The 26361-nt window shown below is 36.5% G+C and overlaps 1 protein-coding gene across 1 annotated transcript in view; it reads right to left on the bottom strand.

Moving 5' to 3' along the window:
- Positions 1-503: 503 nt before the first annotated feature.
- LOC129240715 (serine/threonine-protein kinase NLK-like) overlaps positions 504-26361 on the bottom strand; it is a 215037-nt gene continuing 189179 nt past the window's right edge. The window contains exons 4-7 of the mRNA XM_054876683.1: positions 22870-23461; positions 22594-22795; positions 19816-19909; positions 504-1621 (exon numbers count right to left, since the gene is read on the bottom strand). Coding sequence (XP_054732658.1) covers positions 1567-1621; positions 19816-19909; positions 22594-22795; positions 22870-23461 — 943 coding nt within the window. The 3' untranslated portion in view covers positions 504-1566. The remainder of the gene's footprint in view (positions 1622-19815; positions 19910-22593; positions 22796-22869; positions 23462-26361) is intronic.

Below are 26361 nucleotides of genomic sequence, written 5' to 3'. Positions count from 1 at the left end.
TGACAAATATCCTTAGTGGTTTTGTTTTCGTTTTCTCCCTCTCTTTCTTTCTTTTTATGCATCTTTCTCCCTCTCTCTCTTTCTTCTTTCTTTCTTTTTATGCATCTTTCTCCCTCTCTCTCTTTCTTCTTTCGCCCTTTTTATGCATCTTTCTCCCTCTCTCTCTTTCTTCTTTCGCCCTTTTTATGACTCTTTCTCTCTCTTTTTCTTCTTCTTTCTTCTTTTTTATGCCCCTCTCCCTCTCTCTGTCCTCTTTCGTCTTTTTTATGACCCTCTCCCTCTCTCTCTCTTTCTTCTTTTTTATACCCCTCTCTTTCCCTTTACTTCATTTTATACTTCTCTTTCTCTTTTTCTTCCTTCCTCTCTTTACTTTATCTTCAGTACCTACGCATTTCTGTATTCAATTTTTACATTCATGAATTTTGTATACTTTTATACGCCTTCCATCATAATACGTATTTGCGCCTGTATGTATGTGTTTAACGTTTACATTTTATCCCGAATTATGTAATTTGCATTTTCGTTTTTCTCATGCTTCTGTTCTGTGCTTTGCTGTTCCACTACTGCATTCATACATACACTGTACCACATAGAGTTGTATTAATTGCTCCCAAACACCTTTCGCGACAGTTTTGAGTATTCGCCTCTGCTGCAGCTGTATTTTTTTTTTTTTTTTTTGTGGTGAAATTATGCTTAGCGCGTTTTGCGTTATCTCACTTGGTTGACGATGCTTTTCCAATATCACTCATACCCTGCAAAGGATGTGAGCGCCAATGCCATCACTGCTGCACTGCTACGCGTATTGAAATGCCTCCGCGCTGCACTGCTGTCTGGTGTCTGCTGTATATACCTCCCTTTCGCTTCGCTCAAGTCTGTTTCATCAGCTGTGGTTTAGCAGTTTCTCTAAAGCTCTCCTCCTTACCTTCATGGTTTCCCCTTCACTTCTTGTGTATTTTACCTCAGGCGACTAGTGTTGCTCTAAATGACGTCCTCACTGCCCTCGCGTGCAGCACTTGTTTTTGTTTTTGCTCGCTTGTATTTGCTTTTTGTTTGTTTGTGTTTATTCGGTGGTGGAATGATTACTTGTGTCTTGTGCCTTGTCACACTACTCTCTTAAGACATTCCATTTAATTATATATATTTATAATATTTAGATTCATCCTTTCCTTCGTAGTATCATTCCTTCAAAAAGATTCGCCTTCCCCCTCATGATTCTTTAAATTTGTTTAACTTTTAACTTAAAAATTAAAATCGTTGCTTTATCCTTAAAAATTATAGTCTATTAAAGTTCTTATTATATTTGTCGCTGTCACTCTATTTTATGTTGCTGCTGCTCTTATTACTGCCCCTCTTTGCTCTCGTCTGTATTGTTACTCGTATAGCTACTGCTGTATGATCACGGCTGTTCTCATTTATTTCAGCGTTGTAAGTTTGTTTGTTTTGTTAAATAAATTTAAATGAAAATAATTTGGTTAAGATGGGTGGTATTGTTGGCTGTTTGTTGTAGTTTTTATGGTAGTTTTGAATTAGTATCTACTTTTAGGCGGCTATGGCCTCATTTTGCCGTCATTCCCATTGATGCGGCGATGGCGGCAACTCGGAAGGATGCGCTACAGTTGAACTGTAAAAATGAACACAAAAAAATGTTTATATATAAATGAAAATCTCGAAATATTTTATATCATATGAAATTTTGTATGCTTATTATTTATAAGAAAATATCACAAAAGTAAGCCAACTTAAAATATACAAATACAACAAATCATAATAAAATACAATACATACATACATCAAATATAATGTGACAAATATAAGTTAACTACGACTAACAAAAATGTTTCGAAAAAAAATTTGTGATGATCTCAAAATGAAAGGCCGAGTTTATTTGAAACCAACCAATAAGGTGATGTCTATAGGAATGTGTATCTGTATGTGTGCATAAGTATTTTTGTATGAGTTTAATTGTAATGTTTTTTTAAGACAATTTCAGCCGCGCCATGACTGATTTTGACCCGCAAGAAGCGTACTAGTATGTATTAGTTTGCAGTATAGCAATTCAGGTAGGAGTCTGGTCAAATACTCTTTTTTTATAGATATTTTTCGGGATTTTTTTTTTTCAAGAACATAAAATGCGATCGTTTTGATTTTATGGCCTGTCATTCTGGCAGGTGCTGCAATAGGAGGATTTTTTTGAAAAATAACAAAAGGGCGAACTTTTGAAAAAAGGTTTGTTTTTCTGTTCGGTATGTTTTGCTGAAAAGGAACGAGGGTAGCACCTGCCAGAATGAGAAGCCTACAGAATAATAATCAGTTAAACTTTTTCGTTTCAGATTTCCTGAAGAGCCAAAATCCTGTTGACAAGCCACCTTCTTCTTCTTTTAAGACGCTGCTTTGGCGCCAAGCTACTACTACTATTTGATGTCAATAATAACATACTATAAAATCAAAACAATCGCATTTTATTTTCTTTAAAAAAAATTCCTAAAAGATATCTATAAAAAATGAGTATTTGACCAGACTACTACTACTTCAGTGCCATATTATAAGATGGTTGTTGTTGCAAATTAACCCCTTGCCGTGATATTTAGCTCGATGAAATTCGGACCCAAGTGTTACGCGTCAACGCGTGGTAAACAGATTGGACTGATGCGCGAGAGAGGTCACAATACGAGCCGAAATGTAAATGCCTCCGATATAGACACTTTGCTCAATACTGTTGTTCTGGAAACAAACTCTAATACTTTTTCTATTTATTATTTATTTGAAACCGATTCATTACATTACGATCTATTCACGAGCCTGGCTCGTCATATTCATGTTTGGGGAAAAATTTTCATCACGAGTCAGACTTGTTAAAGCACCGCAAGGTGTTAAGATTTTCTTTAAAAAAAAACAACTGCAATCTTCGTTCTTGTTGTTATTCGATGGCATTCAATTGCATATCCAAGAAAACACAATTAAAAAGAAACTGTCTTACTGTCTTCCTCTAACGAAATTCGACTAGGAAAATATCAAAAAAAAAAAAAAAAAAAAAAACAAATAAAAAAAATTACAAAAATTTAAAAATTAAAATTATTTTGTTCTTATGAAAGCGTTCAGTGTTAAGTTATTTACTTTATTTGGCTAAAATAAATAAAATTCTTACAAATCGTTAATAAATGATAAAATTTCATATTAGAAATACAAAGAAAAATTAACGAAACATAAATAATAGGCCACTTCTATTCGTCATTTCCCCGCTCGCTATCTCTATGCTCGATTAACTTGATGAAAAGTTTGCATGCAACAACAAAGTTATCGAGTAAGATTCGCCGCTAGCGAATATGACTAATGCTCATTATACTGGTATACCGCACTGCCTTACCAACCCATGCAATTCAAGGCAGCTCTCTTCCCGCGTTGCCAACATCTATTCACTTGTACCAGTTGCTTCATATATTCGCCATTTGCTAACTCTTGGCGAAAAGAAGAGGCTTAATACCCATGGAAATCGACAATTTGCTCCAAAACAGGTTCATAATTTATGGAGAAACCATTGAAAACGCCAACAGCTTCACCTACCTACGAAGCCAAATCACATTGGCTGGTGGAGCAAAATACGATATTGATGCCAGAACCAAAAACGCAACTTTTGCAAGTGGCCGCCGGATTGGTGCGTGAGTATCATTCAGGAGTGCGTTGGTGCAAATCTCCGTGCATGAAACAGCAAACTAATAGAAATAGTTTTTTTCTAATAGCGGCCAACCCTCGGCAGACTCTGGCAAACCTGCGAGTGTATTTCAGCCATAAACAGCTTCTCATAAAAAAAAGAACAAAAATATTTGCCATTCGGAGTCGGCGAAAAACTGTAGATCCCTCCATTTGTGGAACAACATCAAGACGCACGCCTCAAATAGGAGGCGGAGCTCGGCCAAACACCTAAAAGAGGTGTACGCGCCAATTACATATTTATTTTAGTTTATATAGCCTATGCAAGCCTCAAAAAAATCTGGTTTTCCAAACCGCTGACAGCGCGCAAGAAGCTACGAATTTTTAATTCGAATGGATGTGAAATGTGGTTGGCGTCTGTATTTACGACGCGGAAGTTACAAGCATTTGCGAATAATGATGACATTTGATGTCTTACAACTATCTGCCGTATCTGGTTGCCCGACAACTGGATTTCAAACGAACAACTCCTTGATGGAAGCGAACAAAAGCCAATAAACATTGAAATGCGACAGAGAAAATGGAAAAGAATTGGCCATACAATGCGTAAACCTGGGACCGACATAAGTATAGAGTATAAACAGAGGTGTTATTTTGATATTCAAAGAAAAATGCTATTTTTTAATATAAATGATCGGATGTTTGTTTCATTATAAAGAGGTATGCCGTTAATAGTGGAAAATAAGGCAAAATCAGGCAAATGACCACCACGACCACGCTTACAGGACAATATCCTTTTCATGAAATTTTTCATAACCGAATTGCAAAGTGACTGCCCTCGATAGCCTCACGAATTCCATCTTTGTGGTCTTGAATCGACCCTGGGCTGTTGGCGTAGACCTTCTGTTTCACGTGGTCCCAAAGAAAAAAGTCACAAGGTGTTAAATCACAAGATCTCGGTGGCCAATTGTGATCACCTCTTCGAGAGATAACACGGTCCGGAAACTTTTCTCGTAAAAGATCAATGGTTTCGTGGCTTGTGTGGCAAATAGCGCCGTCTTGTTGAAAATAAACGTTGTCCAGATCAATACCATCCAATTCCGGCCATAAAAAATTGTTAATCATCTCTCGATAGCGCAATCTATTCACCAATAACACCTGTTATTGGAAAACCCTTTAATGGCGCTGGTCTAGAACATAAAAGGATTTTGCCGATGTCGCCTTAATCAAGAATTTTTAGAAAATGACGAGTCGCTTTCATAGAAAAATAGACAATATTGGCACACATTTGCTTTGGTACTATGCGCGCAAAGCCGTCACGATAGCCTCTAATAATAGTAATAAAAATAATATTTTAACTAATCTTCGAATTTTTTTTATTCATAATGTGACACTTATGTCCGGGACTGTAGCTGCAATCGTTTTTTGGGAGGTGAAGTTTTGTTAATATAGAAAAACGCGCGTCTGGATAGCAGCTTCATGTTTTTACAGGTTCCTCCTCGTGGGAACGACAGAGGAAATGATCCGACTTTAAACGAGTCACATCGGCAGCATTCCTCAAACTTTTATAAAGAAAGTTTATGGTGTTCGAACGGCAACAATGGGTCAATAACTTTTCGCAGAATTTTGTTCATGGATACCAAACTTCATTTAGCCGAAGCAAGGCACATTGCACAGGTAACAGCGGTAGAGAAAAAATAACAAAAGTAAAGTATTTTATGCAGTTTTGCTTTTGGTTGATAAAATTTTAAAATCTATAAACAAAGAGTGTAATTTATAGAAATTTAAATAAAATTTACAAAACAAAAAAAAAACACAATCAGCCTACTCTATCTGTTCAATTTGGCTTAAGCCGAAGCATAAAATAAAATTGTTCCCATATCCAACACAAAAACAAAAAAAATCCAAGCATGTTAACAGTGCAATTTTTGATTTTTTCTACATTAAATGAGGAGCGAGTGCAGTTAGTGTGAATTCCAAAACGATTTTCAGTGAGGTCAAGATCAATATATACAAGGTGGCGCAAAATTAATCATCCAATTTTTTTAACAACATTTTTACTAAATAAAAAAAAGTAATTTTTAGTGATGTACATTTTTTTTATCCTTACGCGCTTCATTGCCCATTTGGTTGTATACTGCAGCCGTCTAATTCACAGGTGTCAAATATAATTGACGTAAAAGACGCCATTTGCAAAAATTATAAGTCTTCCGATGGGGTTATTAATGTTGCGCCACGTTGTATATATTAGAAGTACTGTGACTAAGTGTAAAATCCTATTTACAGATAATTTGTTCAGACACTAATTTGTTTAGATACTAATTTGAAGCACAAAGAACGCCTCTCAACATAAAAAAGAATTTCGTGTTTAATTTCAGTGCAGCGACATAAAATACTGGAATTTTTGGTCGCAACTTTTGGGAAACAATTTATTTTCTGTCATTTTTGCAAAACACCTCCCTCTGATATTTTTTTAATTTTTCGCAATGCACCATATGTCGGGTGTTTTTTTTTTAAGAGCTTGAGAAAAGGTAATACAAAAAGGAGATATTGTTGAAATAAATTTTGTTTCGTATATAATCTGGTTGATCATTTTATGGCATTTATTACTTGAAGATGATATCCGGCTTATGTCCGTCGCGGCTACGAGTTAAATGTACTAAGTGTTCCATTCGATCAGTACGATTTTTGATTTATGACTTTTTCCAATAAATCTGAATAATAAATTTAAATGAGTCCAATCAGCAAAAATGCGACACAAACTATGATGATTTGGGTGCTATTCTTGCACGAGCTGTATTTTATAGGCAGGTAAGGCCAGATCGTTACGTAAAATTTGCCACCTAGTAGAAGCATAAACGCCAACACGTTGGGAATGAGGACGAATTGACTTTGTAGCGTCGTCTTGAACACTTCCCACTATGAACTACGCGAACAGATTTATTTATTATTATATTTTATAGCTAAATTTTCACAATTTTGAAGCGTTGTTCTGACGTTAACCGATTCATGAGGGCTTGCCAAACGTTACTGAACAGAAATGTCGGTACAGTTTCAAATTCTCAGCTGTCAGACCATAGTTAATCGATATCGATTATTTTTATGCAGCTAAAAAAACACCCGATATATATAATTCCGTATAATCCCGCCGTAGTCGAATGGGTTTGTGTGTGACTACCATTCGAGAGTGGGTAAGTTAGTTCTAGAATCAAATAAAAGAAACAGTTTTTTGCTAATAGCGGCCATCCCTCGGAAGACAATGGCAAATCTCCGACTGCATTTCTGCCATAAAAAAGCTATTCGCCGCATTTGAAATGGTGTTTCTTAGGTGTTTCTTTAAAAGCGTGTGAAACGGAAACGAAAACAGATTTTGTATTTTTGTTTACAGAATTTTATTTTTTGATGCATTGTTAAAAAATGAAAAATTTTTTAGGCCATACGAGGTTCGCTTAAAAAGTTGTCAGCCTTCAACTTTCAAATGGTAGTCACGCATCAAGACGCACACCACAAATAGGAGGAGGAGTTCGGGCAAACACCTAACAGAAGTGTACGCGCGAATTAGTTATTTATTTTTATATTTCCTGCCTCCTTGTTCTAAGCTACCTCTCCACCAATTTTCAGCCAAATCGGTTCAGCCGTTCTCGAGTTATAAATAGTGTAGGACTACTAGGTAGGGACTACTTTTTGTTAGGTGTATTTTTCGAACTCAATGAAACTAAGAAGAAAAACATATTGCGAAAATTGCGTGCTCTTATTTAGTAGGTATGAGACTGTATACGTAAGCTGATTGGAAAAACTTGAGTAAACATCGTTACGTTCTTACGTAACTCAAGTTAAGTTTGCGTCTAGAGTAATTACACTCTTATACTGCATTACTTTTGATGGTGGAGTGAAGCATACGGAGAGAAGTCAATTAAAGTGTTCACCTTTGTTTAAATGTTTTTTATCTAATTTTGAGGTTTCATTTAAGTTTTCCATGTGAGCGGTGCTATTTACAACTTGTGCTGCCAAGGATGTCCTGTTCAGTAAGAAATTAAAGAAAAATACGCGGAGCTACTTTGAACATTGAAGATTATTTATTGCTAATTTTCTTTAAAAATTACTGCGAAAGTAGAGTTTTTTCGCCAGTAACTCGAAACTAACTAAATATATACTATGTATACGCTTAGAAAGCTTAGGGCTTCCTCTTTGTAAAACTGTCTCAGAATGTGAAGTTGACCAAAAGGGAGCGAAGTTGTAGATTTTTTAATGCAGCAATCATTTGAAATATGATTTTTTGTTGTAAGCGATCAGATTTACCATGTTTATTATGCCATCTTAAAGTATCAAATTGCGTAGATGAGTCACATAAAAAATATTGTTAAATAATCGGTGAATGCCATATAAATTTCAAAGGCTTCATCTAAGCGTCATTCAAACCACCATTTGGGCATTTTGAAAAAAAAAAAACAAAAAAAAATTCGTATATGAGCGACAATTGTAGGCTTTTAGTTAGTTGTTAGTCAAATAAGGCCGTTTTCGCAATGACAAGTGAACTCATGATTTTCAATTTCACAATAGTGAGATAACTTAAGGTTAAATCCGTAAATATCGTTAGTTTACACTTCTAAATTCTAAGTTGTTTTAATGCTCATTGAAATAAAAAAAAAACAAATTGAAATATAAAATTATTCGTTTAGTGAGATTTACTGTATCATTTACTACACTATTATAGTGTAGTGTTTATTGAATACTTGTTCGGAGCCAAGAAAAAATAATTCGCAAAAGGGCTATAGTTTTACTCAGACCGGAAGGCATTGGTTGTATTGTCTCAGCACTTGTCGAATGTGGAATTCTGAGAGCAAACTGGCATTTAGGAAATTTTAGGGTTTACATGGGTTTCGTGGGTTCAAAAATCGATTTTTTTTTGTCTTATTAATTTCTGCAACATCTCAAAAATATTATCTTAAATTTTCAAGTCGATCCGAATAATAGTTTCGGAGATACAGCCTTTGGAAGGTGTGCGCTCCAAGCCACTTTTTTTGTTACTCAAAACTTTAAACGCGTTTTTCTCGCAACCGTGTTTTCAAAGTCGGTTGTCAAATGTTCTCGAAAACTACTCAACCGATCTTGATAAAATTCTACACAGATGTTTGAGATACAATTTACTCGTGCTTGGAAGAAGGATGCTTTGTTTTTCAATTATAACTATTTACTTGAAAACTAGTTTTTCTATGTGGTTCCTTCAAAAAAAAAAATAAAATATGAGACTTTTTCATAATATTTTTTTTAATGTCTTATTAATCATTTAAATAAAGCTATTTACACCGTGAAGCATTTTTTTTCAAGACTTTATTGATTCATGCCTCAAAGGGTTAAATTGTGCTGAGGGCTTTCTTCTTATGCAGCCAAGCATTTTATTTTTGCCGGAACTAAATAAACCAAATTTTCTCCATTATGATTTGACTGAAGGAATAAAAGTGAATTTTTCAGCAGTATCTTTATTTTTTCTCCAAATTTTTCTTATAAAAATCATAACTGGTTGGGTCCCTGAAAAAAAGTCAGAAATATCATCAAAAACCTTATTACTTAGATTCCGTTGATATAGTTTTACACAGATCTTCCAACTCTTCTATGAGGTTATCGACATTTTTATTGAAAAATTTGTTTTTTTTAGCAAAAATTTGCTTCGATGCATGCAGGATGAATTTCGTTAAGGCGGTCCAAAAATGGTTATTGTGACAGAAACAATCGATGTTGTACATCGATCGATAACGCAAAATCCTCGTGAGACATATCGCGAAATAGAGGTATCCTTGGGCATTAGTGGCACCAGCATACATTGAATATCGCATGAAAATTTCGGCGTCAAGAAGATATATTCTCGTTGGATACCGCATAATTTTACAATAGCCAAAAAAAGCATTCGTGCCGATTGGTGTAAGAAAATTTGAAAGAAATTCAGCCGCGGCGGTTCAAAACTCGTCTATGACATCGTAACAGTTGACGAATGTTGGATCTATGCATATGAGCCGAAAAGCAAACAACAATAGACAGTAAGGGTGCTCCAAGACAAGCTTAATTCAACAAAATTTGTTTGCGAAAGAAGCACCTCAAAGCAAATGGGCGACTGTTGATTCGGCAAATCAAATTGGAACGAAATTTTAATTTTTTGGCAAAATGTCTGCCAAAATTCCAATTTTTACTTTTTTTTCGTTCCTTCTTTCAAGCACGAGTTTATGGTCTTAACTAAAACACTTATTTTTGTTTTTTCATTTTCGATGATCCTGTCAGGAGTTACCCTTTTTTTCGAGGGGTCACCGGAAATGACGTCACAATGGAGAAGTTTTAATTTTTTTTTTGAAAATTTCAGAAATTATTCTAAAAAGTTTTAATTAAATAAATAATTTTTTACATAGAAAAAAATTTAAAACTAGCCTTCTTTTATCCGACGAAACCCATGTAACCACTTAAGAATAGTTGTGAGGGATATGGTGTTACTAGGGTTGTCTTTTATATTTTGCGCCTTTGCAACACTATGTGTGATAAGCTGTAATTCGATACTTTTAATGAAAAAATTTGGTATTTTTGAGCATAAAGTTACCTTTAAAATTTTCACTTATGAGCTCTATTTTGCTCTTTTTTCGGTGAGTTAAAAACTTCTCTTGCCCAAAATATGGAAGTAACTCGCGAAAATTTTCTTGCGTTGATTTGATTTTCGACGTGGATTATCGAGACAGGAAGGCATTGATCAACTTACTTCGACTTTTGGCAGCGAAGCGCTGGCACTGGCCCTGAACGTGGCCGTCGATTCTTTTAGTGTGAATTTCATGAAGGCCATCCAAAAACGGTTGTTGTGCAACAATCGATGCTGTGTGTCAATTGATAATTCAAGTTCGTCATGTGGCATATATCAAGATAGAGGCATCTATGGCCACTAGTGGCGCCAGTATACAATCAATATTGCATGCACATTTGGTCGTCAAGAAGATTTGTGCTCGTTGGATACCGCATAATTTGGCAAATTTCCCAAAAAAGCACTCGGATTCGTTTCAATAGGTGTAAAGAAATGTTGAAGAAATTCGGACGCAGTGGCTAAAAGCACGTCTATGACATCATACGAGTAGCAAGTGACCCATTTTGGATCTATGCATTTGATCCCAAAACAAAACTGCAATCGACAGTGTGGGTGTACCAAGTCTAAATCGAAGAAAAGTTGTTCGCGCAAGAAGCAATTCAAAACAAATGATCGCCGGTTCTGTTTAATAAAATCTTGTTATCTCGCAACTGCACTACGAAATAAACTTGAAGCAGTCGTCGCTTCTGAGTGGTACGCAACCTTTTGTTTGCCAGCAGTTTTCGAAGAATTAAGGAAAAGCAACCGCCGAAGTTGAATTATACTTCACCAGAATCCTTATCGACTCACATGGGAGCCTTTTTGAGCACTCAAAAAGTCAAATTAATGGGTGAACCGTCTCACAGCCGTGATTTGGCAGCTAATTAATTCATTTTATTCCCGAACATCAAAATGAAAGCCCAAGGTCAACGTTTTCCAGCACCTGAAGAAGTTCGTTGAAGGTTTTAAGCAAGCAGCTCGTTTTGGAGGTATTCGCTGTCGAGTGGCAAAAGTGATTTGAAAATTAGTTGCAAAAGCGTTGCATTATTTTGAAAAATAATGAAGCACTTTTTCATAATTATTTTACTGTGTTTTCATAATTGGGCGCAAAATATAAAAGGTAGCCGTCTTAAAATAGCCAATTTAAATTAAATTAAAATTAAAATTAAAAGTAATGTGAAGTTAATGCAAACATTTCAAACCCTCTGTATCTCCATTTCATTTTGTGGCCTTTCAACTTCTGCTGAAGTTTAGTGTCGATGCTGCCATTTTTTGGTAAACTCTTTTGCTCGCTTTTTATCAGTTATTTTACTATTTTTTATTTTTTATTATTGCGATTTTTGTTCAGAGATCTCACCAGATACGGTGAATGAACGAACAGAAATGACTCTCTTGAGACTTTACTCACTACTGTAAAATCGAAATTAACTCATCCATCTGAGTTGAAGTTAACTTCAGCTTAACTCGGCATTGCGAAAACGGTGCTTAGTAATTTAATAAACTCCAGCTGTGTTATTATGAGTAACATTTTTGTAAATAATAAAATACAACATGAATAGGCGTGTCTAACTAAGTGTTATCAGGAACAGTGAACAGTTCTACTCAGCATAGATGAATAACTAAAACTACGAAAATTGCGTAATTTTAAACTAAAGTAATTACTACAAAATTAATTGAATTCAACAAAATTAAATGATTGTGAAAGATGGTTAGATTTAATTATAAAAATACCAACGATAAAAAAGGTGATTTTCAGTTAAATGCAGTTTAGTTTAGTTTAGATTAGTTTGGATTCGATTTGAGGGAAAGAAGGAGAGATAATTTATTATCTACTAAAAATCACTGCTGCATCTTTTTTTTGTTTTTTTTTTCTTTTTTGTTTTATATATTGGATGGAGGTGGTATTTGTTTATTGCACACATACAACTATACATAGGTTGAGAACGCGTTTGCCATATTATTGAATTGTATTAATTACATAATGGTCCTTTCGCCTGCAGCCTTTCATGAGTTAGTAATAATTTTTAATTTGTTTTTGCGCAGCATTTTGATGTTTTGATGTTCTGATGTTGTTAGACGACGCACAAAATGTAATACACAATAATGTAATAGCGAAAAATTTGGAAAATACCACACTGCGGCGGGTATATGCCGGTTTAATTGGGTGCATGTGTGTGTGTGTGCGTGTGTGTGTGGGATGTGAATTAATTTGTGTTTAATTTAATATTCTATATTTTATTTATCTATGGCTTATAGTGTATGCATGATTAGCAATTTTTAGTATACAGTTACATACATACATACAGATATACATAAACACGAGCAGTTACTGATATTGACGGGAATGATTAATAACTTTGGAAGAGATGAATTATTGCTCTATTGATGGGCTGTTGGATTTACTAAATGGTATTGGTGAATTTGGCAGGATGTTGGTGTGGGTGGCCCCCATGGCTTATGAACGACTTGCGTTTACTGTATAATACAAATACATTTAATATTATATACATATCCATATCCAAGGCATGCGTTCTGAATGATTGTTCTGATTGCCCAGCAGATTTTTTTTTAACCAGCATTTTTTTTACTATCATCGATAGCATATAATGTACACTTAATTATTTTAGGTTAGGCTTAAATTTTAAATACATTTACACAAAAATATAGCTATTCATTTACTTTGATATTCACACCTACTTAGCATCACATTTTGCTCAAAGTTGGCCTCATGAGGGGTAAAAGTGAAGTGAGTTACAGCAGAAGAACGCGGAACTCGATATCTATAGTGGCGGTTGAAAATTGAAATTTGTAAAGATCGAGCCGAGGAGTACCAGCAGATTTGGTGGCTCCTAAAACACTCAGGCTTAAAAGCCCATTATATTTAAAACTCTGCAAAGGGGGTAAATAGTCAAGAAGGGAAGGAGAAAAGTATCAGAGAGAGAGAGAGATAGGAAAGAATAGAGACAGAGATAGAGATAGTTAGTCCTGTGAGAATTTTCCATATTCTTTGGCAAATCTGTAAATATCCTCCAGTTTTAGAGAACGAATATTACTCATTCTCATGACATCGGAACCGAAAACTCGGAGCCGTGCTCTAGCAAAGGCAGGATACTCACAGAGAAAGTGCTCAGTGCTATCCGCCTCCTCCAAGCATAACAGGCACATTGGGGCCTCAAGGATTCCAATGGTGGTCATATGCTGACCCCATGGGTTGTGTCCTGCAATGATACCGACCATCAACCGAACGTCTTTCTTTCTAAGTTTTAGTAGAAAGTTTGACAGTTTTCTGTTCGGACATGTCACAAACACTTTGCAGTTCTGCAGCGTTCTAGACCGGACCATCGCTCTTTATGTAAATTGCCTACATAATCGCTGATCCAATTCATTATTCCTGTGGGGGAACCGCTGATCCACAGTTGGCCAATTAATCGGCAGTTTCGTTTCCTTGAACACCGAAGTGTCCTGGAACCCATATAAGTACAAGCCTGTTTTGTCTTGCGACAGAATTGAGCTTCTTCTTACATTCTTGAAAAATCTTTGAGGCTTGCTTCGCGTTCTCCAGGGCCTTCAGTGCAGCCTGACTGTCACTGAAAACTCCAATCTGTTTCCCGCTGCATCTCCTCTCGATTACCCATTCGGCTACTTTCAGGATGGCAAAAACTTCCATTTGGAAAATAGTTGCAATTTCCCCCATAGCATAGTGATATTTATTAGTATCGTTTAAGTACCATCCGGCTCCAGACCCTATTTCATTCTTGGACCCATCGGTAAGGAAAATATTCGTCAAACCTCCCTGCATGCATTCTGGATTGCTCCATTGCTCACGCAATGGAAATCTGACATCAACTTTCGTTCCAAATGAAGTTATAGGTATCAGGTCGTCTTTAGTGCCAAAAACAGTGGATACTGCTCAGATAGCAACTTAAAGATTTCTCTGTGTCCCGAAGTTCCATCTTCGTGCCAGAAACCATGTTTATGGAGTCTACACATTGCTTTTATTGCTTCCTGTTGTATCTTAAGATCCAGGGGGAGCAAATCAAGCATAGCATTTAGAGCATCACCAGAGGTTGTACTCATGGCACCCGTGATGCATAAACATACACTTCTTTGCAGCCTGTATAACTCCCGGATTATGGACTTAACCATGCTCCGTCGCCACCAGACCACAGAAGCGTAAGTGATGATTGGTCTGATAAGTGGCGGTTAGTATTTGGCATCGTGCGAAAAGAGTTGTCTGCGTAGGCTTAAAAAAAACCTAAAATAAGATTCCAGTTGCGCCAAGAGGGCAAAGCAGGTATCCACGCACTGCTCTTCGTTCATGATTTTGTCTCTGTGAGCGTGAAATTGTGATTTATGTTTTATTATTTGCAAGTATTGCGATTATTTACTTCACTTGTTACACAAAAAAATATATTTATGCTAGAAATAAAAGGTAAAGAAGTTTGGTGTACAAAAATTCTACCGCACAAAATTTAATTAATGATGTCTGCCTCTCTTATTTAGAAAATTAAGCCCGAACTCCATGCCAAGCATTCCAAGCGTTAAGGTCTTCAACGGTTTATACTGTCATACGATTTTTCCACGAATAAAGTACGAGAAGCCATAGCGCCTTGAAATGGAGTTCTAGCTTAACTTCGTTTACTATGTATGAAAGAATCGTTTACTCTAAAAGAATATCACTGTTAATACCATATAACATTTTCTGTTAAATCAGCAACAGCGTTCTGTAAAAGCGTTTGCGAGCTCTATTTGATATTTAAGCTTCTACTCTCAAGAGATTGGCTAGCCCAAGGCTACTGCATGCATGTACATGTTGGCCTCTATATACGAATATGTATATGTATGTGTGGAACGTATGACAAAATGCTTGATCATAGGCCTCTTCTTGGCAACGCGAGAAGAGAACTGCTTTAAGTTCATGTGTTGGTAAGGCAGTGCGGTATACCAGTCTAATGAGCTATAGTCATGCTCGCTAGTGGTAAATCTTACTCGATATCTTTGTTGTTGCTTTCGCATGACACACTTTTCATAGTAGTTATACTCCGATTTCAATGGTGTTGGTCTTAAAAGGTTCGGAAAACTTACCGCTAAGTTTCCCCGTGTACGATTTTTGAAATTTTTTTTCATTCCATTTTTATAACCTTTTAAAGTTCAAAAAATAAGCAAAAAAAAATTTTTTTTGCAAATTGTTGCATAACTTTTGAAAAAAATTAAAAAAAAAAAATCTGTCACGGGAAAACTTAACCAGGGCAACTCTGAAGACAACGCATATCTAATTTTTGCTTTCTGATTACCCAGGTGGAAAAACCGTGACCAAAATGGAGACCTGTTTCGTTTGGAGGTGGACGTCTTCAGCGCCATTTCAAGGTCGCGGGTGGTAATTTTTTTCAAAGTCAAAACCATTTTTTAAAAGCCAAGACATGTACCTTTAAAATAAAAAAAATTTTTTTTTAAATATTCACAGGATTTGTCACAATCAATCCCCAAAAAAACCCTTCATTTCAGGGCCTCGAGACCAGAAGACCCCCTTAAGCTAATGGAGCATAGAGATAGCGGGTGGGGAAATGGCGAATAGAAGAGGCCCAATATCATTTGCATGCTTCCCGTGATGTTAAAAAAGGAAAGAAGATCGCTATCTAATGAATAAACTTATTTTTGAAAGTACGCTTGTAATACTAGGCTGTTCAAAAAGTTTTGTGGTTCGATAGGAGAGGGCGTTGCTACTAGCCTCATTTGTTTTTGTTATGTTGGTACCCTTTTCATATGAACGTAACTGAAGTTTCATTTCAATCTGTCAATTCATTCTTTGTTTCCAAGCCATTTAGTATCGACGTGTCACAGTATTTTCCACAATGGAAGTTTTGTGCGCTGATAGAATTTTTATTTGTGGAAGGTTTAAAAGCAAAGGAAATTTGTGAACGAATGTTGAAAGTATATAAGGACTTTTCGCCGTCAATTAGTACAGTAGAGAGATGGGTTGCTGAATTTAAATGTAGTCGTACAAGCCTTGAAGACGATCCACGTCAAGGACGTCCAAAAACAGCAAAACACCAGAAATCGTAGAAAAATATAGACTATAGTATAGGAAAATCGTCAAGTGAGATTTAGTAGAAGCCCTAGGCATCTCTCTGAGCGATGTAAGTAAAATTTTGACTGAAGTATTGGGTTTCAGAAAACTGTGCGGGCGCAATGTCGCTAACAATGAAACAAAAACACATGCGAATGCGACTTTCTCAGCAACATTTAGAAGGATTTCGAACGGATAAAGTGGATTTTGTGCGTCGATTCATCACTACGGATAAGACTTGGGTCTATCGCCATGATCCTGAATCCAAACAAGAGGCTGGAACCTGGTTCTTCGGCTCCATAACGAGTTCGTGTCCAGAAATCGGTCAAGAAAGTATTAGCAGCGGTTTTTTGGAATATGAAAGAAGTTTTGTTTGTGGATTACTTGCAAACTGGTAAAAGAATAAATTCTGAATATTATTGCAACCTTTTAGACCAGCTGAAGGAAAAAATCTGTGAAAAAATACCCAGTTTGCAAAGGAAAAAAATTATATATAATCAGGGGAATGCAGCGTCTCACAAGAGCATTTTGACAATGGCTGAAATCCATGAATTAAAGTTCGAATTGTTGGAACGTCTACTGTATTCTCCAGATTGGGTCCCTAGTGACTTTCATCTGTTTACAGACCTAAAAAAATTCATGAATGCAAAGCGTTTTTCATCAAATGATGAATTTTGACGTATTTTGCAGCCATTCCAGGCTTTCACTTCAGGGATGGAATTCATAAATTGGAATCTCGTTGGAACAAGTGTATTGAAGTTCAAGGAGACTATACTGAATAATAATAAAGTGCATTTCAAACCATAAAACTGTGTTGTCCTTATCGAACAGCAAAACTTATTGAACAACCTAGTATTTATGTTTATATGTGCATATATTCTGTAATGAAAAGCTTTCCACAAAAAATATCTGTCGTTCAGAGTCGGCTTAAAACTGTAGATCCCTCCGTTTCTGGAACAACATCAAGACTAGGAGCAGGAGCTCGGCGAAGCACCCAAAAAGGGTGTAAGCGCCAGTTATATACATACATATGTATATGTATGTAAATGTTTATATAATAATGTATATATGTATATATGTATGTAATTTTCTGTATGACATTTTCGACTTCAAAAAACTAAAAATGATGATTGTAATAATAATAATAATAATAGTAATAATAATTACTATAATAATAATAACATAAATAATTAATCCCTAGCATCTTTTCTAAGCATTTAGATATAAAAGGTTGCTTACAAAATAACTTGAACTCCGCTAAAAATAAACTGCCTATCTTGCTTTGACACCTCTACTTGCACACCTCTTATCCACAAACATTCTATAGACATACATATATATACATACATATGCAATGCTGTACAGTATCAGTAGATTAACAAAAACAAAAAAGTTACTCAACTTAACCGACTAATGTTAAAAGGATATGGTAACTTTGTGGTGTCTAAGTAACAAAAAAATAGAGCAGAAAATAATAAAGTGTAACAGAAATTATAAATAAGTTCGAATTAAATATGAACAGACCTAATTTAGAGACTTGATTTGTAGACAAAATGTGGTTGAACTAAATCTGTTGGTTGTGGTTGAAGGCAACGGAGTATTATTGTTGAGTTAAACCAGCTGAATATGTAACAAAACGTCTAAAGTTGTTGTTGCTGTTCTGATAGCATGATCATACTGCATATTTTAGCAATGACTGCATTTGTTGTTATTTGAGAATATACTTGCACACACAAATACTTAAGCATAACATAAGAACTGAAGTAACAGGATGTGCTCTCCTTCAGCTGAGTACTTCGACTGCCCTTCCGACTCGCTCAGTTCTGTGCTCGAACTCGTGTTGAATTTGCAGAAATCGTAGCACTTGAAGCACTTAAAGCACACATTTGTTGTTTCTGGTGTGCTGTATCGAATGAATGAATTGTTGAAACTGGGCATAATGGAAAATGATGGTGTGTTCACACTTCACACCGCTGTCAAATTTGAGTTTGAGTTCTCTTCTGTTACTACCGGTCTTTAACACGTTATGAGCTTCTTATTGGTTTCATTTTCACAGCTCTTCCAATCGTCGATCAAGCGTCAATTGCTGCATGAGTTTATGCCTATGGGGTTTTGTGTATTTTTCTTTCGCGATTTCCTGGTTCTCTGCATATTTTCAATATATGTATTTATATATTTTCAGAAAATGTACGTCTGCATGTACGTACATGCACATCAAATGCGTTTAGCGGGCATTTATGGCAAGTTGTCGACGACGCATTATGCTCAAATACGTGTAAGGGGATCAGTTAACGATGTTTCGAATTGACTTCATGCGATATGCGAGCAATTGCATACTTTACGGCTGAGTACATTGAGCTGAACGATGCGTGATTGTGCGATTGTTAACTTTGTACGTAACATTATGTAGGATATTAAAAAAAGCGATTAATATGATACATAAGTATGTATGTAGGTATAACTGTTTGCAGTTTTTGCTTTTGCGGTTTTGTGGTTTTCACTTTATGACTCTCGAGGCATTTTATAGTGGATCTTCAATTAATTTTTAATTTTTCGTTTTTACATCTGTATTTGCATTTGCATTTGCATCTGTATCTGTATTTGTATCTGTTGCACCAAACAGCGTCTCTAACAGCAGCAACAGCAGCAGTGGTTGTAGTAGTAGTAGTAGATTATCTCACTCTCATTGGCTTAACGCAAATGTAATTAAATTCAATAAATTTATTTTTAATAAAACTTTATCAATCAAAGAATTTACTATTAATGAATTCGAATGAATGCATGATTAAATAACGAATTGGTAGCAAAATGGTAGAGTGTTGATGGTGGGTAGGTGGATGGTGAGTGTTGGCGAATAAGTGAGAAATTGCGTAAAAATGAGCTGTGACTTTGTGGAAGATAACATATAAAATGCACATAAATTCAAACCAAACAAAAAAAAATTGCGAATGGAGTAGGCATAGAGCACATAAGAATTTTGATGCACAAATTTTGTCCAAAAGTCACAACGTATGTATGTAGCTACATCAAGAAACTCGTTCGAAAAAATATAAGAAATGCGGTATAGAAGGAGGAATAATAGTATTGTGGAGTAAAAACAAGTGTGAGATAAATGAAAAATGGCATAGATGGAGTATGAAGTTATAAAATGCAAAATGAAAATGAAAATCAAAATCAAAATAATAAAAATCACAAGTGCAAATAAATCAAAAAGAAAAATTAGACAAAGTTCCAAATAAGAGATGCATAATTCAAAAACAAAAAATTGTAAATATGAAAACTAATAAAAATTAAGTAATTAAGTAAGAAGAAATAAGATAAAGCAAAAAATTACTGTATTCAAAAAACTTGTCATACCGAATTATTAAGCAAAAACCAAAAAATTTGCAAAGCAATGGAAGTATTTAAAAACCAAAAAGGATTGTTAAGGTCGTTTTTTGTTTAATTTGTATAATTTCAACTGGAGATTTCTTGTTGCTATTTATTGCAAAGGCAATTCACTCACCTAGCAAAGCTCTTGAAGGCCGCACTTTGCGGATTTATACAGAGTGGCACTCGTCCCGTTTGCAGCTGCTCCGCAATGAATTTGTGCATTTCCTCTGTAAATTAAAATAACAGGCGATTTGTTAATATTTGTAAATAAAAATTGTAAAATAAGTTAATCTGATATTTGTATTTATAAATTCAAAGTTGTAAACAAATATGCTTATGGATTAAATAACGAAATTAGTTAAAAAATTAAATTAGTTAAAAAATTAAATTAGTTGAATTTAGTTAACAAACACTTCATCTATGCAAACACGTTAATCGCCGAAAGGAATGAGCCGAATTAGTGAAGAAAATTTACGCAAATTTTTAAACTGACGCCATAGCCGAACGGTTCGCCGTGTGACTACCATTCGGAAGTGAAACCACGAGCACGAAACACTAAATGATAGCAAAAGGTTGCTTTTTGGCAAGCAGTGGCAAACCTTCGAGGATATTTCTGCCTTGAAAAAGCTGCTCATATAAAGCCATCCGCCGTTCGAAGGCAACATGGTGACTGCAGTTCCTTCCATTTGTGTGAAGATAATCAAGACGCACACCTGAAATAGGAGGTGCAGCTCAGCAAATACCCGGCAAGCGCCATATATAATCAAGCACAACGTAAACGAACATGCTCTCTGCTGTTCAACTAGCGATCATCATACACATACGACTCTACAGCATCTCATACAGTTACAATGCAAATGTGAGTCGGCTGCTGTGAGAGCAAACAATGCAGTTAACAGCGGAAGCCATACACATACGACTCTACGGGATCGCATGCAGTTACCATGCAAGTGTGAGTCGGCTGCTGTGAGAGCCAGTGCAGTTAACAGCGAACATCATACGCATCGTTCGCAGTTGCTATGCAAGTGTGTGTCGGCTGCTGTGAGAGTGAACAGAGCAGTTAACAGCGAACATCATACACATACGACTCTACAGCATCTCTTGCAGTTACAATGCAAATGTGAGTCGGCTGCTGTGAGAGCCAGTGCAGTTACCAGCGAACAGCATACGCATCGCTCGGAGTTGCTATGCAAGTGTGAGTCTACTGCTGTGAGAGCGAACAGAGCAGTTAACAAGAAAGAGCAATTTAGTGTGAAGTTCACCTTCATCCGATTGGAATTGTTTAATGGTAGTTGTAATGCAAATGGCCCAGTTTGGGGATCACTACGGTTGCTAGCTTTGCTAAGCTTCCAATATTATTGTAAATTCTTTTTGTTAATAAATAAATATTTTACAATTTATATATTATTGAAAATCCTATTTTGCTAAGTGAAAATAAAGGCGTTTAAAACATAAAAAACCGCCTAAAAGGCAGTCGGATGGGTATTTCGAAAAATGTATTTAATACAAATTTAGAATATATCTACATACTAAATCTTTGTTTTATGAAACAAAAGCGAGACTCTGGGATGGAGATATTTTGATAAGTTTTGTTTATTTTTCATTTCAAATTTCAGTGCAAATTTAGAATGCCAGATACTGAGTCACACTTATTTGCAGAAGTTGCCAAGCATGTAAAGAATTTTCACTATCTATGAATTTTTAAGTATTTCAAAAATTTCGGGTAAAATTTCATTGAAATTTGTTATGCGATTGAAAATTTTAAAGGTATACGGGATAGATAGATAGATACACCAACAACATTTGGGTATTCGAAAAATGTTAAGTCAGCTAATTTTCCGCTGATGCATTGGTTCAGAGAGAGCGCAAGCCGATCCTTCCGATATTGGGAATAACATAAATCGCTCAATACCTCGCAGCCATAATTGACTGAAATTTTCAACCATTTCTTGAACGCGATCGCGATTACCGAAAGAAGCAAGGAGTGCACGACTGGTTGGAGACAAAGAAAACCGACACTGAGCACAAACAGGCCAAATGGTCGTATGGAAATAGTTCCAAGGCTGGGTAAGGGACTGGAGTTTGGAACAGCTGAGCTGTTACCATTGATACCAAAATAATAAAGATTAAAAAAGAAAAGAAAAATTGGCTGGTGAAAAATTTGATATGCTGCTATTTTATCGTGGGATATAAGTTAAAAAATGCAAATATTTAACGATTCCTTTTAAGGTATGTGAATTTGCGGAATGCAGAAGGGGGAAACCAGACAAAGTACATTGTTACCTTTGTTATGGTCCACCTACAACCACAAAGAAACGTCAATACTGACAAATATGAAATGAAGGATGCCTGCAGACTCATGGCAGTGATAACTGGCTTCTGTTCTATCGGGGCAACCAAAATGGGCAGCCAAAATGGGCATTCCTCACAACACACACTGCCACAGTTGTAAGCAACCAGAGAAAAAAGAAACTATTTTCCATTTCGTCTGTGAGTGTCCTGCCTTATTGAGAATGTGAACCCTTGGCAAACCACTGTGCCATAGTCTCGAAAAACTGGCTGGCTTAAACGCCAACAACCAAATAAGGTTCCTGAACCGCACAGACTGGATAAAGTCATGCTGTACATAACCATTCAACAAATTGATAGCGAGGCTGTGGCAACAAAATGTTGCTGAAGTGCTAGTTGGATTCTGCATGAATCACCACTTTAACCAACCAACCAGCCACGTGAATTTGAGTTGAGGAATAATTTGATTAAAAAATAAATTTTTCTGTCAGCGCTGCTTGAACTTGTGTAAAATCCGTAAAATGTGAATTTCCTGCGCGCCTTATGAATAAAATCTACAGCAAATTGCTAATGGGATCGCCTGCATTATCCCATTTACGGCTGCATAATAATTAAATTTTACCTTTGACCTGCTGCACCGAAGTCAGCTTACGCTCCCACAGATCATCGAACGGCTGACCAGCTGATGGCTCAAAATCGGCGGTATATTGACGCATACCAGCCGAGGTAGTGAAACAGCATTTGCACATGCACGAATGATAGCGTAAGCGACCTTCATCCAGGTAGGGATGCGCCAGAGCGTCCGTCACTGTGATACGCTTATCCTGAAAAAAACACATTTGATTAGTATTTAGAAATTAGTTATAATTTTTTGCAGGTATGTCTTTGTGTCACTTACCGGATCAAAGACAAGCATTTGACAGAGCAGATGCACTGCTTCGTGCGTCGCATGCGAACTGAGCGTGTACAACGCCGAAAAGGATGGCAGCTTGGGTGCGCGACGTAGCATATGTGATCGGGCGCCATCGCATGCGTGACGCATATCCTCCATGGAGGGTGTGCCCAACAATTCCGTTATCAACTCCAGCTGTTGTACGGGATTCTGTGCCTGAAAAAGAATGCGACGACCGAGCAGTTCGCCGAAAATGCAACCTACCGACCAAACATCCACAGCGGACGAATAATGTCGGGCGCCCATCAAGATCTCCGGTGCGCGATAGTATTGTGTGACAACCTCTTGTGTCATGTGTTTAGCCTGATCGGGCTCCTCGACGCGCGCCAAACCGAAATCGCATATTTTCAGCACACAATTCGAGTTGACGAGCAGATTGCCGGGCTTGATGTCGCGATGAAGAATGCGCGCCGAATGCAGATACTTGAGACCGCGCAATATTTGGTAGAGGAACACTTTGATGTGATCGGCGGAAAGATGCTGTGGCGAGACGATTATCTTATGGAGATCTGACTGTAGGAGTTCGGTTATCACATATCTATGACAAGTAAGGAAATTACATTTGTCGAGTTGAGGAAAACCAGTTGTGCAATTGAAAAATAAAAGTTAATATACGCAGCTACTTATGCAAAAAAAAACAAAAATTCAAAGCAAAGTAAATTTCAAATATGCTACTGTATGTGTGTGTGCACATTCCTGATGAGTGTGGCTTGTTGAGAATTGTTGACTTAGGCAAGTTACCGATTTGGTACACTTAAGTGGCGCATCAAACTGCCTGCATGCAAATCATACAAAGTTCGCGAGTGGGTGAAAACTTTTTCAATTAAATGCCATTGATTTTCTCCAATTGCTTTGCTGTTGACTACTGGCAGAAGGCAACTTTTGGGGCAACCAACATTCACAGCCCTTTAATGGAACACGTGCATTTAAGTGTTTTCAGCAGCCTTGAGCAGCCGTAAAGTTGTTACAAAAAGTGGCTATTGAAATTTGAATTTTCCTATTACGATGCCACACACAGCTATTTGGCTACTCACTTGCTGGTTTTGTCTCCATCTTCAATGAGTTCTAATTAAATGAGCTACAAATGCATTCAAAAATTTCAATGTATTTTGCTAATTCCACCGAATAAAAACAACAGTTGCAAAAACAAAAATGACAATGTGACTCGTGTGCAACCATTTACTCGTAAAATCGTCCTCGACTTTAGTGGCAGCATCAATTTAATGCAATGTATTTTTAATGCCCCTAAAAGCAGACAACGCCATGTGCTACCACGGAGGTGAGTGCCAGCAGCAATGTGTTAGTGTAGTTGTAATTGATTCCAGCGGAAGTGCAGTTGCGTTATTGTCAGAATACTTTAAATGAGACGGGTAGAGTATGCATATGAGAATGGATACACAGAATGAAGGCTACACAACGGATTCTCAATAAAATTTAAAGCCATACGACTATGCCGTTAAAAGTTTAACGAGCTACGATTGCGTTCTGGTATGGAATTTTACAAACTAATTTTATATAAAGGGTTTTCCAATAAGAGGTGTTATTTTGATATTCAAAGAAAAATGCTATTTTTTAATATAAATGATCGGATGTTTATTTCATTATAAAGAGGAAATATGCCGTTAATAGTGGAAAATAACATCGGGCAAATTACCACCACGACCACGCTTACAGGACCATATCCTTTTCATGAAATTCTCCATAAACGAATTGTAAAGTGGCTGCCCTTTGTCCTCGATAGCCTCACGAATTCCATCTTTGAGGTCTTGAATCGACCCTGGGCTGTTGGCGTAGACCTTCTCTTTCACGTGGCTCCAAAGAAAAAAGTCACAAGGTGTTAAATCACAAGATCTCGGTGGCCAATTGTGATCACTTCTTCTAGAGAAAACACGGTCCGGAAACTTTTCCCGTAAAAGGTCAATGGTTTCGTTGCTTCTGGGGTACGTAGCGCCGTCTTGCTGAAAATATCGTTGTCCAGAGCAATACCATCCAATTTCGGTCATAAAAAATCGTTAATCATCTCTCGATAGCGATAGATAACACCTGCTATTGGAAATCTTTTTACATACCTCGGCAGATTGTGCTTAAAAATACCATCACTACTGATTGCTGTGCATATAACGTACCTACTTTGACACGCATCAGTCTCTAGCAAAATGTGTCACTTTGACACAAAAATGAAATTAAGCTATAGGTAACGAAAAAGTAAGAGAAGTCATATTTGTACAAAACAAATCAAAATTCATTGAAAAATAAATATGAAATAAAAAAAATATATACCTATATATTGTGCAGCACATTTTTTTACGCCGCATATTGAAAAATGATCTCGAAGTCAATCCTTACAAGATTCAAAGGAGCATGATCTCACATCAAAGCAGCAACAAATCAGAGAGAGCGAAGGAGATGCTTCGTTTGGCCGAAAGCGGCCAATTTCCGAACATTGTGTTTTTTTGACTAGAAAATTTTTGCAAATTGAGCAATTCGTAAACTCCCAAACCGATAGGGTTTATTTGACCAACCATTCATACGAGAATTTGAGTCATCGATTGGCCAACAGGAGGCAGCACCCGCCACAGGTAATGGTTTGGGCCCCTGCAACCGCTGACCAATCATTTTCATCGAGCCTGGCGTTAAGGTAAACGCGAAATATTATCGGGAAATTATTCTACAGGTTGCTTTGAAGCCGTGGGAGACAAACATTTCGGTGGCAGACTACGACGTTTCAATAGGACTCAGTACCATCTCACAAATCTCGAGTGAATGGCTCAACAAGAATGGCTAAAAACCATTGTTTCGAAATTCAGTAACGTCCACACAATTGCTCTCAAATTCACCAGATGCGAATCCGATGGATTATTCTCTTTGGGCCATTTTGGAGAGCAAGGTTCGAACTAAAAGATTCACCAGTCTCTCAAACTTTGTTAAAAAATTTTGAAATTGCAAACTTTTTACACAGAATTTTAAGATTAATTGTTAGCTTGCAGTTATATAACCCATTAAATTTTAGCAAAATAAAGTGCAAGTTACCGTTAATTTTTGACAATTTTTTAAGCCATTCTTAGCCATTTCCATTAAAAAAAATTGTTGAGCGTACTTTGTATGGAAGAAAATGCGTGACACTGTCAGCAAAGAAAGTGTAATTGGGCTGAGAAAGCAAAGAGTAATGCCGGAGGTCTTATTATTGAAATTTTGCAAATTTGGGCTAACAGAAATGCTTATATATATGTATCATATAAGGTTGTCAAAAAAGTCTTGCGGTATTTTTATTGAATTTTCAATTGTTCATAAAATTGGTTATAATAATGCGATTTAAGTCAAATATGCGCCGTTTTGTTCGATGACGAGTTCCCAACGAGATGCCAACTTCATAATGCCCCTCTTATAGAAGCTCGCTTCCCTATTGTCAAAAAACTCGGAGAGCCAATTTTCACAGGA

The sequence above is a fragment of the Anastrepha obliqua genome, chromosome 3 (assembly GCF_027943255.1).
Source record: "Anastrepha obliqua isolate idAnaObli1 chromosome 3, idAnaObli1_1.0, whole genome shotgun sequence".
NCBI classification, from domain to species: domain Eukaryota; kingdom Metazoa; phylum Arthropoda; class Insecta; order Diptera; family Tephritidae; genus Anastrepha; species Anastrepha obliqua.
The sequence above is the reverse complement of the archived record's forward strand: the minus strand, read 5'-3'. Positions and strand labels throughout refer to the sequence as shown.